This window comes from Panthera leo, chromosome F2 (genome assembly GCF_018350215.1).
Source record: "Panthera leo isolate Ple1 chromosome F2, P.leo_Ple1_pat1.1, whole genome shotgun sequence".
Classification (NCBI taxonomy): domain Eukaryota; kingdom Metazoa; phylum Chordata; class Mammalia; order Carnivora; family Felidae; genus Panthera; species Panthera leo.
In genome coordinates, this window is record NC_056695.1 from 75,467,824 (window position 1) to 75,480,401 (window position 12,578).

General features: G+C 50.2%; 1 protein-coding gene across 12 annotated transcripts in view; it reads right to left on the reverse strand.

The window, feature by feature from the left end:
* Nucleotides 1–12,578, reverse strand: part of ZFAT (zinc finger and AT-hook domain containing) — a 253,317-nt gene that overhangs the window by 206,626 nt on the left and 34,113 nt on the right. For all 12 annotated transcript variants that reach the window (XM_042923645.1, XM_042923643.1, XM_042923651.1 and 9 more), the window contains exon 3: nt 2,834–3,085. In XM_042923645.1, the coding sequence (XP_042779579.1) occupies nt 2,834–3,085 (252 nt within the window). The remainder of the gene's footprint in view (nt 1–2,833; nt 3,086–12,578) is intronic.

A 12,578-nucleotide genomic window follows, 5' to 3' on the forward strand; every position in this document is an offset into this window, starting at 1 on the left:
CCCTCTGGAAAACGGTATGGAGGGTCCTCAAAAAGTTAGAGACAGATCTACCCTGTGATGCAGGAATCACACCGCTGGGTATTTACCCAAACGATACAAAAACACTAATTCAAAGGGACACATGCCCCCCTACGTTTACAGCAGCATTTCCACAATAGTCAAACTACGAAGCAGCCCAAGCGTCCATCAGTTGGTGACTGGAACAAGAGCTGGTGTGGTGTGTGTGTGTGTGTGTGTGTGTGTGTGTGTGTGTGCGTGTGCATGCATGGACACATACATGTATGTGCAATGGAGTATCAGTCAACCATAAAGAGAATGAAATCTTGCCATTTGCAACGACATGGATGGAGCTAGAGGGTATAACACTAAGTGAAATAAGTCAGAGAAAGACAAATACCATCTGATTTCACTCTTATGTGAAATTTAAGAAACAAAACAAGCAAAGGAAAAAAAGAGAGAAACAAACCAAGAAACAGACTCTTAACTACAGAGAACACACCGACGGCTACCCGAGGGGAGGCGGCTGGGGGGATGCGATTGAGGGCTGCACTTGTGATGAGCACCGGGTGACATGTGGATGTGCTGAATCACTACACTATGTGCCTGAAACTAGGAACACTATACAGGGATTAAAGTAAAAAACTTAGGGGCGCCTGGGTGGCTCAGTTGGTTAAGCGTCCGACTTCAGCTCAGGTCATGATCTCGCAGTCCGTGAGTTCCAGCCCCGCATCGGGCTCTGTGCTGACAGCTCGGAGCCTGGAGCCTGCTTCCGATTCTGTGTCTCCCTCTCTCTCTGCCCCTCCCCCGTTCATGCTCTGTCTCTCTCTGTCTCAAAAATAAATACACGTTAAAAAAAATAAATAAATAAAAAGATAAATAAAGTAAAAAACTTAATGAACAAATAAACAACATGCAACCACCATTAACTATTTGTGTGAGAAAAAGAGAGTGGGGGTGTGCATGGGGTGGGGGCCGGGGGGGACAGCCCATAACCCAGGGCCAGTGGTTGACAAATGCACCAGAAATCAGCACTCTATGGGCAGGGAGGTGCATTCTAATCCTTCCTCCCTCAACCATCTCGGTTCTAGAAGTACCTTTATTTGCCAAAAGGGCATCAGGCTCTGAAACAGGAGGCCAATGGCTCTGAAACCACAGCACTCCTGGCCTACGTGCCTCCCACAGCAATGACGTCCCCTCTGCTGTGGGACAGGTGTCTTCCCAGTGGCCTATCCTGTTTGAGCGCTAGTCCCTTATTTGCATTAGCCCATGCAGCCTAGAAAGTCACCTCGAGAGCTGTTCTTCAAAGGAAAAGAACGTTTTATATTTTCTACAGTTTGCGCAGATGCTGGCAATGAGCCTTGGCCACCAACCTAGATGTCTGGTAAATATCAGTTACTCAGTTACTCAGTTACGCCCCCGATCTGCGCTAGGGTCTTACTTCCCGGTTGGGAGGTGTTTACAGTAAAGGGACTTGAGGACTGAGGTTCAGAGGCTAGGCTCCCTTGCTAACTAAAGGACCCTGGACAAACACCTGATTGCCCAGTCTCGCTATCCTTACATACACAACAGGAAGGAAGACAACAGTACTGCTCCCATACTGCTACGAATAAGTTATAGCTAACGTTCGCTGAGCGCTTTTCAAATGCAGGTACTGTTCTGAGCACCTTAAAAGTCCTGCCTTATTCAATCCTCAAAGCAACCATATGAGATACTACTGTGTTTTATTCCCATTTTACAGATACGGAAACTGAGGCAGAAGGAAGCTATTAAGGCCTGGAGGAGCTGGGATTCAAACCCTGGCCGCCATATTCCAAAGCCTATGTTTTAACCAGAACTGGTTACTCCCATGTAACAAGCTTAGCACAGTACAAAACACAGTAAGAACTCAAAGTCTTGGGCAAAGTCTGAAGACTTCAAAAGCGGTACAAGAACCAGACAAGAGCAGGGCCCACAGCAGAGGCCCTCCCCTCTCCAGTGCAGTCCTGCTAGCTCATTCCTCCCACAGGGTCGCCCCCGAGACCTGCCCCACCGCAGAGACAGCACTCCTTGCCCACCTTCACTGAACCTCCTTCAGCCTCTTTTAGAAGTTACTTCAGGCGCGAAGTCAGTGAAGCGCCCAACTTCAGCTCAGGTCATGGTCTCACGGTGCGAGTTTGAGCCCCACATCCAGCTTCGGAACTCTATCTCCCTTTCTCGCTGCCCCTCCCCCACGTCCCCCCTCGCTCTCAAAATTAAACAACTATTTTTTAAAAAGCAAGTTACTTCAGATGAAGCTTAGCCAGGAACGTAAATGGAGGAAGCACCAGTGTTCTTTCCTTTCTTCCAGAATGCCTGCCACAACCTAGCCCCCCAGCCACTGCTGGCTCAGCAGGTGCCTCACAGGGGCCCCGAGCACCCTAACGTCTGCACTTCTGCCCACACCTCCCTCCATTAATGCCAATGCCACGCACACCATGACTCCAGGCTCCCTCCTGACCCCCCGTCAGAAGGCCGCCTCCCCTCCAAGGTACATTCCCTGTTAACATCTCGTGATGCACAACCCTGCTGTCCTACCCAGGACGCAAGCTCACCGAGGGGACGCTGTGTTTTACCCTCTCTGCAGAGCCCAGAGCTCCCGCGGACGTGCCCCCGTGACTCGCACTCCGTGGGCACCGCCTACCGGACACGTCACCGACAGTAAGAGTCATCGGTTCCCAAACAGAGACTTTTCCAGATAGGTAGGCCGCATACAAAAGCGCTCGATCTCCATGCAGTAACTGACCCAGGGCAAACGGATGTCCGCAGTTACACATCTTCGCGAGCAACTGGCGCGTCCGGCCCTTGGGCAACGTACCTGCGTCCCCGTCCTCCTCACCCCAGTTCAGCACGATGATGCAGACGTGCTTCCTCAGCTGGCGCGGGTTAGAGAACTTTCGACGGCACTGGCCGCACTCCAAGCTGCCCGGAGCCAGGCTGCTCCCCTCCTCTGGGGCCGGCGGACTGCCCTCCTGCGGACTAACGACGCTCTCTGCCAGGTCCTCCTCGCCGCTGGGCTTCTTCGTGGACCCTTTCGGCCTGCCTCTCTTCCTCTTCATGACCGAAAACTCTACCAAGGAAACAAGAGGGCACAACGGAGTCACAGGAGGCGACAGTGCACGGCACGCACTCAACTTCCAAATGTGGAAATGTGTTCAGTTTCGGGTTTTATGAAAAACAGAAAGTCTGAAGCCGTTCCAGAAAGTAACAGCTGCAGACGTACCTTTAGTGCTCATAGTTTTGCATCCACATGCCAACGTATAACCAGTTTTCTAATACTCTCCTTTAAAAATACTATGTGATCAAACCTTGGCACAGGCTTCCTCCGTAAAGTGGGGATGATTTTGAACTGTGACCGGCAGCCGCCCGGTTCACAAATCAGACTCCTAGTGAAGCAAGCAGCAGCGCCATTTATACCCGGTTCTCGGAAAAGTGCTTAAGGACTTCTTTGTGAAGGATTCTCAAAGGCCGCTTAGCCTTTCAGGCGCATAATGAGCTGCACAACTATTCAGATTATTTCAAGGCGTCATAATTATTACAGCCAAATTGTTCTGATAAAACAGGGAAAAAAGAATTACAATCTCAATCTACCAATTACAGGACTAAAGACAAGAGCAACATGCTTCAAGTTTCCTAGCGACCTAGTGAGTTGGATGGCAAGCTCAGAGCCGCTCTGGAGCAAGCTTCAAATCATTTGTCAACTTGTAACTCTGGTTAATTAGCGCTCGTGTTTAAGGCAGTCACCTCCAGAATGCAGGTAGGAAGTGAGACTGGCGAGCGGGGTCGGGGAGCATCCTGCTGTTGCTCATGTGAAGGTGGAGGGGCGCGGGCTCAGGTGATGTCACGTGACAGGTACCCTGAGAGACACCAAGCAGGAAGCCAGCACAGTGTGGCCGGCGCCCCAGGGCCAGGCACCTGCAGGGCGCCATCCTCTCTGACTCTGAGCAGCGGAGGAGGGGAGAGGTCCTAGGCTCCAGCACCCCCCCTGGGAAAATGGTCACGTACCAAGCGGTGAGGTCTTCGGGGCCCCTCCTGCTCTCTCCAAGGCTACCGCCCTGCACAGGAAAGTGTCACCCACCTGCCCTCGGCCACCCCCATGAGGACCTGTGAGGCGGGCTGCTGTGCTCCCAAGTCAGGCAGGGAGACCACAGGGGAGAGGAGGGCAGGACGGTTCTGGGGAAGAATCTGCCGGGAACCAGTAAGCGGCTTGACAACATGGGCCCTGGACAGAGGAGCCTGCTCTGACGCGGGGTCCCCAAGAACTCGGGGAGACAGAGCACTGGAACGGGGGAAGAGCTGGGGTGGGGGGAGCCCTTGAAGGGGCAGGGCTTCTGTGGAGCTGTAGGGCCGGGCTGGGTCGACGCCGACCGAGAGCCACAGCGGAGCCCTCGTCGGCCAGGGCCGCAGTAAAGCATACAACTCCTGCCTTCCCGCTCTGTCCGGGCGTGTTGGAGACGGGGGGCCGGGGAGGGAGCACTTCACAACAGGCAGGCAAAGGCAGAGACCACGTGGCACGAACGAGGGCACAGGACGCTTCGATCCCGTGGCCCACACCGGGTTTTACCGAGCAGAACAGCTGTGTAGACACAAGGCCCAGCCGACGTGTACGGGAGGCCGGAGGGGGCGGCGAGGGAAGGGACAGAACTGTTTACCTCACGGTCATGAGAACAGTTCTCCTTGTTTTCCGTCACCACAGCATGATCTTGTGCAAGTTACTGAAGTGGCAAGGAACAGCAGAGAAGGACTGGCGGAGAGGCTATGAAACACGCACCGCGTGTCACGTCGGCTGGGCTGCAGAAATGTGTCTCATGACAGTTACGGATGCCTGTGGCCCGGGCGCAACACCGAAGAGGGACCCTGAACCCTGCCATGCAGACGGCCTGATGCTCCTCTCTGAAATGCCCTATGAGGACGCAGCCATGTAGACAAGACGTCTGGCCTCTGCCCCTGGCTACTGGGGGGGGGACCTCCAGGCCCCCAGGAGGTCCTGCCCGACAGGGGTGCCCGTATGCCTGGTCTAACAATGTGATTTATGACGGGCCCTGTGACAAGTCAGACCGGCCCTGACCTCTGGAGGAACCGGAGAACAAACGTCTTCATCTGAACCTACAGGACGAGCATGGGACCAACGGCCAGCCACGGAGGCAGTGGGTCACCAAGCCCCCCACAAAACCTCTGGACACCGAAGGCTGGGATGAGCGTCCCTGGCTGGAAGTTCTTGGGTCCTGTCATGTAAGACAGCCGGAAGAAGGCAAGGCATCCAGGACTCCACAGGGGGAGGAGGGTGACCAAAAGGTCCACACCTCAAACCCTCCAACCCCAGACTCGGCCCCTGCATCTCTCTCTTTGGCTGGTTCTGACTCATACACATTTTATAGAAAATGGTAATCGTGGTATGCTGCTTTCCTGAGTTCTGAGTCATTCTAACGAACCACGGAAGCTGAGAGAGCCCTCGGGGTCCCCCGGATTCGTAGCTAGCTGGTCCCGGGGACCCCCAAACTTACAGCTGGGGCCAGCAGTCTTGTGGGCAACCGTGCCCCTCACCCGGGGTTCAGCACGCTCACAGCGGCAGGGCACCCTACCTTCCCTCCTCGGAGACAAGCCGGAACACATGCCACAGTGCCACGGGGTGCGGGGTTCTGCCTGCCGCAGTCTGTGCACGGGGGACTCACGGCCCTGGTCCTGACTGCCCGTTGCCCCCCCAACACCTAACCTGGTATCCCGCAGGGCTGGCAGGCACTGATAAATCCCAGTGAATTAAACTGGTGAGCGGTGCATAATCTGGCTGTCAAGGGAGAGACACAAAATCAGCCCTGAGAGCCTTGGAAAACCTCTAACACGACGGTGACAAAACTCATCTTACATCTTGCCACATCCATAATGCAGAGGCTCAAGACCAATTAGTTAGCAAAAAATGAAATATTCATAAGTGAACTTGGAATAACTGAAGAGCACTGGGAACCGGGGCGACCACGGACGCCCCGCAGAAGTGCTGAGAACCCGGGCCCCGGGCAAGCGAGGTCCTAGACCTCGGCATGGGCTTCCTTTCCGTCCCCTTCCTCCTCCGTGGGTCCCTCTGTCCGGTGTCTCTGTGATCTGTCCCAAAGACATCTGCCCACGGAACCCCCTCTCCATTCCCTGTCACCTAGATCCCTTCACACGGCCTCCAACCTCCCGCTCCCGCCCTCCTCCGCCTCCACCCCTGTCTCACTGCTGTGCCCTTGCTCTGGAACTTTCCATTGTTTACAACACTCAGACCTGGCTTTCTAGGTCCTTTCTCACAAGGCTCAACACACACACACACACACACACACACACACACACACACACAAACACACACAGAGCTGTGCTCTCTCCCAGCTGCTCGGCAATGTTCTAGACCTCCCGAAATCTGCACAGGTAAGCCCAGTCTCTTTTCTTATACCTGCACTTCGCCCCCTGCCTGTGCCCACCTCCTGCACCCCAGGCCCCAATTCAAACCCTCAGAGCCTCCTCCACGAGGCCACCCCAGCTGGTCTCACGCTGACAGTATGAGACACACGTAGCATGTAAGTCACCGACACAGCCTCCGACTGCATGTGTCCCTTTCTCCCCACCTCTGTCACACATCCCAAGGTTGAATCCCCAGGGCCCACAGGATCGCAGACAGAGCTGGAGATGTCATAGCCACCGAATAAGTAAATACCCGTCCATCAGTTGTTTGATGACAGGAGGCCATTTCCTGCGTCCACGGTTTCCCAAAGGAAGAAAGGGGCGAGCCAGCATGCGTCATTTCAACCCTGTCCCAAAGCTGTAGTTGGGGGTCAGCTTCCTCACAGTCAGAGGATCCAAGGCCAAAACGAGCAAGGGACAGGAAGCCTCTGCCAAGGGTTTTTAAATTCAATCAGAAGACAACATGGGCACCATGAAAAAACAGCTCCACGCTACTAAAAATCTAATAACGTGAGCCCTTTATTTGTACATCACTCAAGTGTGCGAGGCACTTTCCCAGTTATTATCTCATTTCATCCTCATAAAAACCTTAAGAGATGGATGTAGCAAATGTAATTTCCTCAATAGGAAAAGAAATGAGGGACTCAAAGGTTCGAGGCACTCAGCACATTTTCCAGAGCCTGCTGCTGAGCTCAGAGCCAGGATCCAGGTTTCCTTCTCCCCGGCCCAGATCTTTCCACTGAGTCACGTACCCCTCGGGTGGGTGCTCAGCATGTTCAAGGCACCAGTGTGTGTGGTGCAGAGAACAACAGCTGGGAGACAGGCCGCCTTGAGTTCAATCCCGGAGCTTCCATTTCCAATATGAAGAATAAACACAAGACTGTCTGTTTTATAGTCACTTATAAATAAAAGCAACCCATTAAGATGTTGAGCGTAGTACTTAGAAGGTGATGGATAAGTGACAGCTGCTCATTACTACGGCCATGCTCATTAATATTCTGACATGGACAGTCTCCCTGAAGGAACTATCAGCCTCCCAGCCAGGCCACCATCACATCACGTGATTCGTCAATGCACACCCGTTCTTGTTCATTACTGCACTTTTGCCTTGATTTCTTCATTTAGAGTTTCTCACACAGCAAGAAAGCCAGGGCAGAATTCGGGGCATCCACATTTCATTGTGCTGAAGACTAAGGAGAAAGCCACCACCCTCACTCCGCGGCTTAATCGTGTCACTCCAACTCAAGAATTTAGGAAAATCCTGAAACTCTTCACACAGTTGGGCCTGACACTCAGTCTCCGACTTTTACTTCCAACGAGCCCAGGAAGCAATGGGAAGACGATGAATTATATATCAGAGGCGCGGGAGTGTGAGCCTTCTAGGCTTATGGGGAACGCGGCGTCCCCTTCACGGGACAGACTGCGGCTGGCCCTGGAACACGAGGCACCGGGGAGGCAAGGCACCCCAAGCCTGCTCCCGTGGACTTCCCAGCAATGATGCGGAAATGTCATGCGAACAATGGCAACAACCAGCGATCATTAAGCACGTACAGCTCAGCATCGCGCAGAGCACTTCACATGCGTTTCCCCATCAAATGCCTGGGAACCACTGGTGTTATTCCCATTCTACAGAAAAAGATGCTGAGTTTTAAGAAGATCGCTCAATTTGCCGCAAGACACAGAAGAGATGAGTGGCAGAGCAAGGCTTTAAACCCACTGTTTGCCTCCGAGTCCGTGAGCTTCACTCTGTGTCGGCTCAGTTAATTCCCGAGCGCAGAAATAATACGATTTGACCTGTCCTCTGCACTCTGCAGGAAAGTGATGACGATGTCATCCAGCTACAGCCTTGGAGCGCTCTGACTCCGGGGCCGTGAAGTGCTTCGTGCACTCACCACGTACTAAGGCATTAGGTATTAACGTGTATTTATCCCATAACCTCTTCAAAAATAAAGGCCGGCATCTTATCTCCCTGTGACAGATGCCGAGAGCCACTCCCGTAGGCCAGCAGCAGGGCCTCCGCAGCTGTGCCCGCGGAGGGCAGGCGGGGGGCCGATCCCTGGGCCATGCTCCGCGAGGCGGGTGGGCACTGCGCACGGGCTGCATCAGCCCCGATCACGTTTTTGGCTGGTTCGCCCAGAAAGAAAGCCTGCTACCACTAACTCACCAGCCCAGAACGGGGGCGCCTTTTCGTAATCTGCACAAAAGCAGGCTGTGGGCCACGGCAGCCATGGCTGTCACGTGACCGCTCCACAACTGGAACGAGTGTATCCGAGATGGGTGCTCTTTAACTACCCCCATGCTGCCTACCAGAGTAGAAGAGAGGGCTCAGGTTTCGGTGGCTTCTGGAACAGCAAGTGCAACACGCCTACGGACACTCAGCGAGACCTTATGGCGGCAGCTGTCCAGAAGAGACAACACAGACACTTAAATGTAGATGCCAACTTCCTGTGGGGAGCTTCCTCTCACCCTCAAACTAGACTCTGTGACCCCCTCTTTAGCAGCCTGCACTTGGGCCCAGAGAAGTGCTTTCCCCACTGCACTGCACAACCGCCTCTCTGCCCACCAGCCACCCACCAGCCAGGAGGTGGACCCACGGGAACAGCGCCCCCTGCGTCCGGCACCCTGCCCCCAGCACAGCACCCAGGCAGGTAACAGGTGCACGGCTCCTGAATAAAGAAGCGAGAGGCACCTGGGTGGCTCAGCTGGTTAAGTGTCTTGACTTCGGCTCAGGTCATGATGTCACGGTTCGTGGGTTCGAGCCCCGCGTCGGGCTCTGTGCTGACGGCTCGGAGCCTGGAGCCTGCTTCGGATTCTGTGTCTCCCTGTCTCTCTGCCCCTCCTCCTCCACTTGTGCTCTCTCTCAAAGATGAATAAACATTAAAAAAAAAAAAAAAAAAAGAAGCAGGATGGGAGGAAAGGAAGAGATAAGAAGGAGAAGAGTTTCTATGGAAGGTCTGAAAGAGGAACAAGATAAAAGAGCTCAAACAAGGCTCTCTGGTGACCCGCTTGAGCTCCAGCTCCAGGAAGCCCGCCTGCCCCAGGCGCCATCAAGACGAAGAGATGTGGGCACATACATGCTCACCCATCACTGACGCCCAAACACACACCCACACACATTCACCGACACAACCACACACTCACACACACACGTTCTCTCCACGAGGCAGTTTCTTCCTGGACCACAGCCAGAGACTTGATTAGGAAGAGGGGAGAAAATGAAAGGTTCTAATGCAGACCACTTCCTACATGAGCAAAAAAGATTAAAAGGCTATAAAATAAACCAAAGGATTTAGGAACCTTCATGTTATAAAGGGAGACCAAAATAATAAATCAATTACTGCTCAGTTAAAGGTTTAATTAAACCATTTCAAGTATCTCTCAACTTAAAATGAATTGTGAAGGTTAAGCCTGAATAGAAATCATTAGAGAGAAACTAAGCTTCTAGAAGCCTCAAATAGTATGGACTCGCACAGAGAGAAAAAAGAAAGACTCGGAGTTCTTAATGAAAGACTTTTGAAGAAATTTGCTCGTATTAAGAATCTGAGTTTAATTAAAGTCTTAAATACTTTTAAAAATTAAACTGTACAGGCAACTAATCTTCCAGTATACATACACCAAAAAAGAGAGAGAGAAAACGTGTTCAAGAAAAATTTAGGTCGAAGGTAAATTCGTTAACAAAAGAAAATAATTCCTTTCTTCTTTAAGTTTTTATTTATTTATTTTGAGAGAGGGCAAGTGTGCACATGAAAACTTGCAGATCGGGGAGGGGCAGAGAGGGAGGGAGGGAGAGCATCCCAAGTAGGCTCTACGTCAGCACGGAGCCCAACGTGGGGATCGAACCCACAAACCATGAGATCATGACCTGAGCCAAAACCCAGAGTCGCCTGACCAACTGAGCCACTCAGGCTGCCCTGGAAAATAATTCTTAAAGTAGCTTCATGGTAAGAATTCGATTATACCCACATCAGTGTAAGAAGAAGCAAATGCCACCAGGGCAGCTGGGTCCAATCCCACTCTCCCACCTACTGACCAGGTAACCTTGAGGGTGTTGTCGTAACTCCCCCAGTCTCTGAGCACATATTCCTCAATTATAAAATCCGAGCATCAGCAAGGAGATGGAAGACGTGGACGGCACTGTAAAAACAAAGCCTAACACCACCACCAGCAGAACATCAACGCTTCTCAACTGCACGTGGAACGTTCTCCAGGACAGACCACATGTTAGGCCAAAATCAAGTCTCCATAAATGTACAGAGACTGAAATCATACAAAGTATGTGGACGGGAATTAGAAATAAAAAAATCACACGCGTGAATAACAAAAAACAACAACAAAAAACCCAATTAAAAAACGCGCAGAGGACCCGAGCAGACATTTTTCCAAAGAAGACCTACAGATGGCCAACAAGACACACGGAAAGATGCTCAACATCACTCATCATCAGGGAAGTGCAAAGGCAAAACTACACCTCACGCCCGTCAGAATGGCTAAAATCAAAAACACAAGAGACAGGCGAGGATGTGGAGAAAAAGGAACCCTCGTGCACTGCTGGTGGGAATGCAAACTGGTGCAGCCACTGTGGAGGACAGGATGGGGTTTCCTCAGAAAGTTAAAAAAAAGAACTACCCTACGATCTGCCAATTCCACTTCTAGGTACTGAAGAAAACAAAAGTACTAATTTGAAAAGATACATCCATATCTACATTCACTGCGACAGTATTTACAATACCCAAGATACGGAAGCAACCGAAGTGTCCATCAATAGATGAATGGATAAAAAAGATGTGGGGGGTGTGTACATACATATGTATATATACGCACATGTGCATACATATGTATACACACACAATGCACACACACGCACAGACAGACATTAGAATATTACCTAGCCATAAAAAAAGAATGAAATCTTGCCATTCACAACAACACAGACAGACCCAGAGGGTATCATGCTAAGTAAAATAAGTCTGAAAGAAAAAGATAAATATATATGATTTCACTTATATACGGATTCTAAAAAACAAAGGAACAAACAGAACAGAAAGACTCATTGTTACAGAGAACTGGTGGTTGCCAGAGAGCGACGGCTGGGGAGACAGGTTAAATACATGAAGGGGATTAAGAGGCACAGACTTCCAGGGACAAAGTAAATAAGTCACGGGGATGAAAAGTATAGCATAGAAAATATAATCAATAATATTGTAATAACTTCGATACAGCCACAGATGGTGACAGAGAGTAACCAGAGCCATCATGGTGATCACTTCCTAATGTATAAAAATACAGAATAACCATCTTCTTACATATTGCATCTAATGTAGTAATGTATGTGAATTAAAATTTAATTTAAAAAAGGACAGAAAGAAATTTGAAAAACTCATAAATACATGGAAATTAAATGGCACCCCTACATAACCCATGGGTCAAAGACGATATCAGAAGGGAACCTAGGAAATACACTGAGATGATCAAAAGGAAAACACAACATGTGAGCATTCATGGGACGCAGTGCAAGCAGCCTTCACAAGGCAGTTTATAGCCGTAAAGGCCTATGTGAAATACAGAAAGATCTCAAATCAGTGGCCTACTCTTCCAACTCAAGAAACCAGAGAAAACAGAAGCAAACCAAATGCACAGCAAGCAGGAAAACAAAAAATAAAATGAAATTAAGAGTGTAAAGAGGTGAGACAGAAAAACAAAAGATAAAATAAAAAAAAAAAAAACTGACAAACTTTTAGCTAAACTCACCAAGAAAAGAGAGGGAAGACTCAAACAGCTAAAATCAAGAATGAAAGATGGACAATTAGTATTAATCTTACCAAAAAAAGGTTTTTACAATTCTAAAGGAATACTATGAACAATTAATTATATGCCAACAAATCAGATAACTTTGAGGAAATGGAAAATTTCCTAGAAAGACACAAACTACCGAAAAGAATTCAAGAAGAAACAGAAAATATTCGTACACCTATCACAAGCAAAAAAACGGGAGTCAGTAATCAAAAACCTTCCCACCAAAAACGAAAAGCCCAGAACTAAAGGGCTTCGCTGGTGAATTCTATCAAACATTTCAGAAGAATGGACACTAACACTTCAAAAATCTTCCAAAAAAAAAAAAAAAAAATGAACAA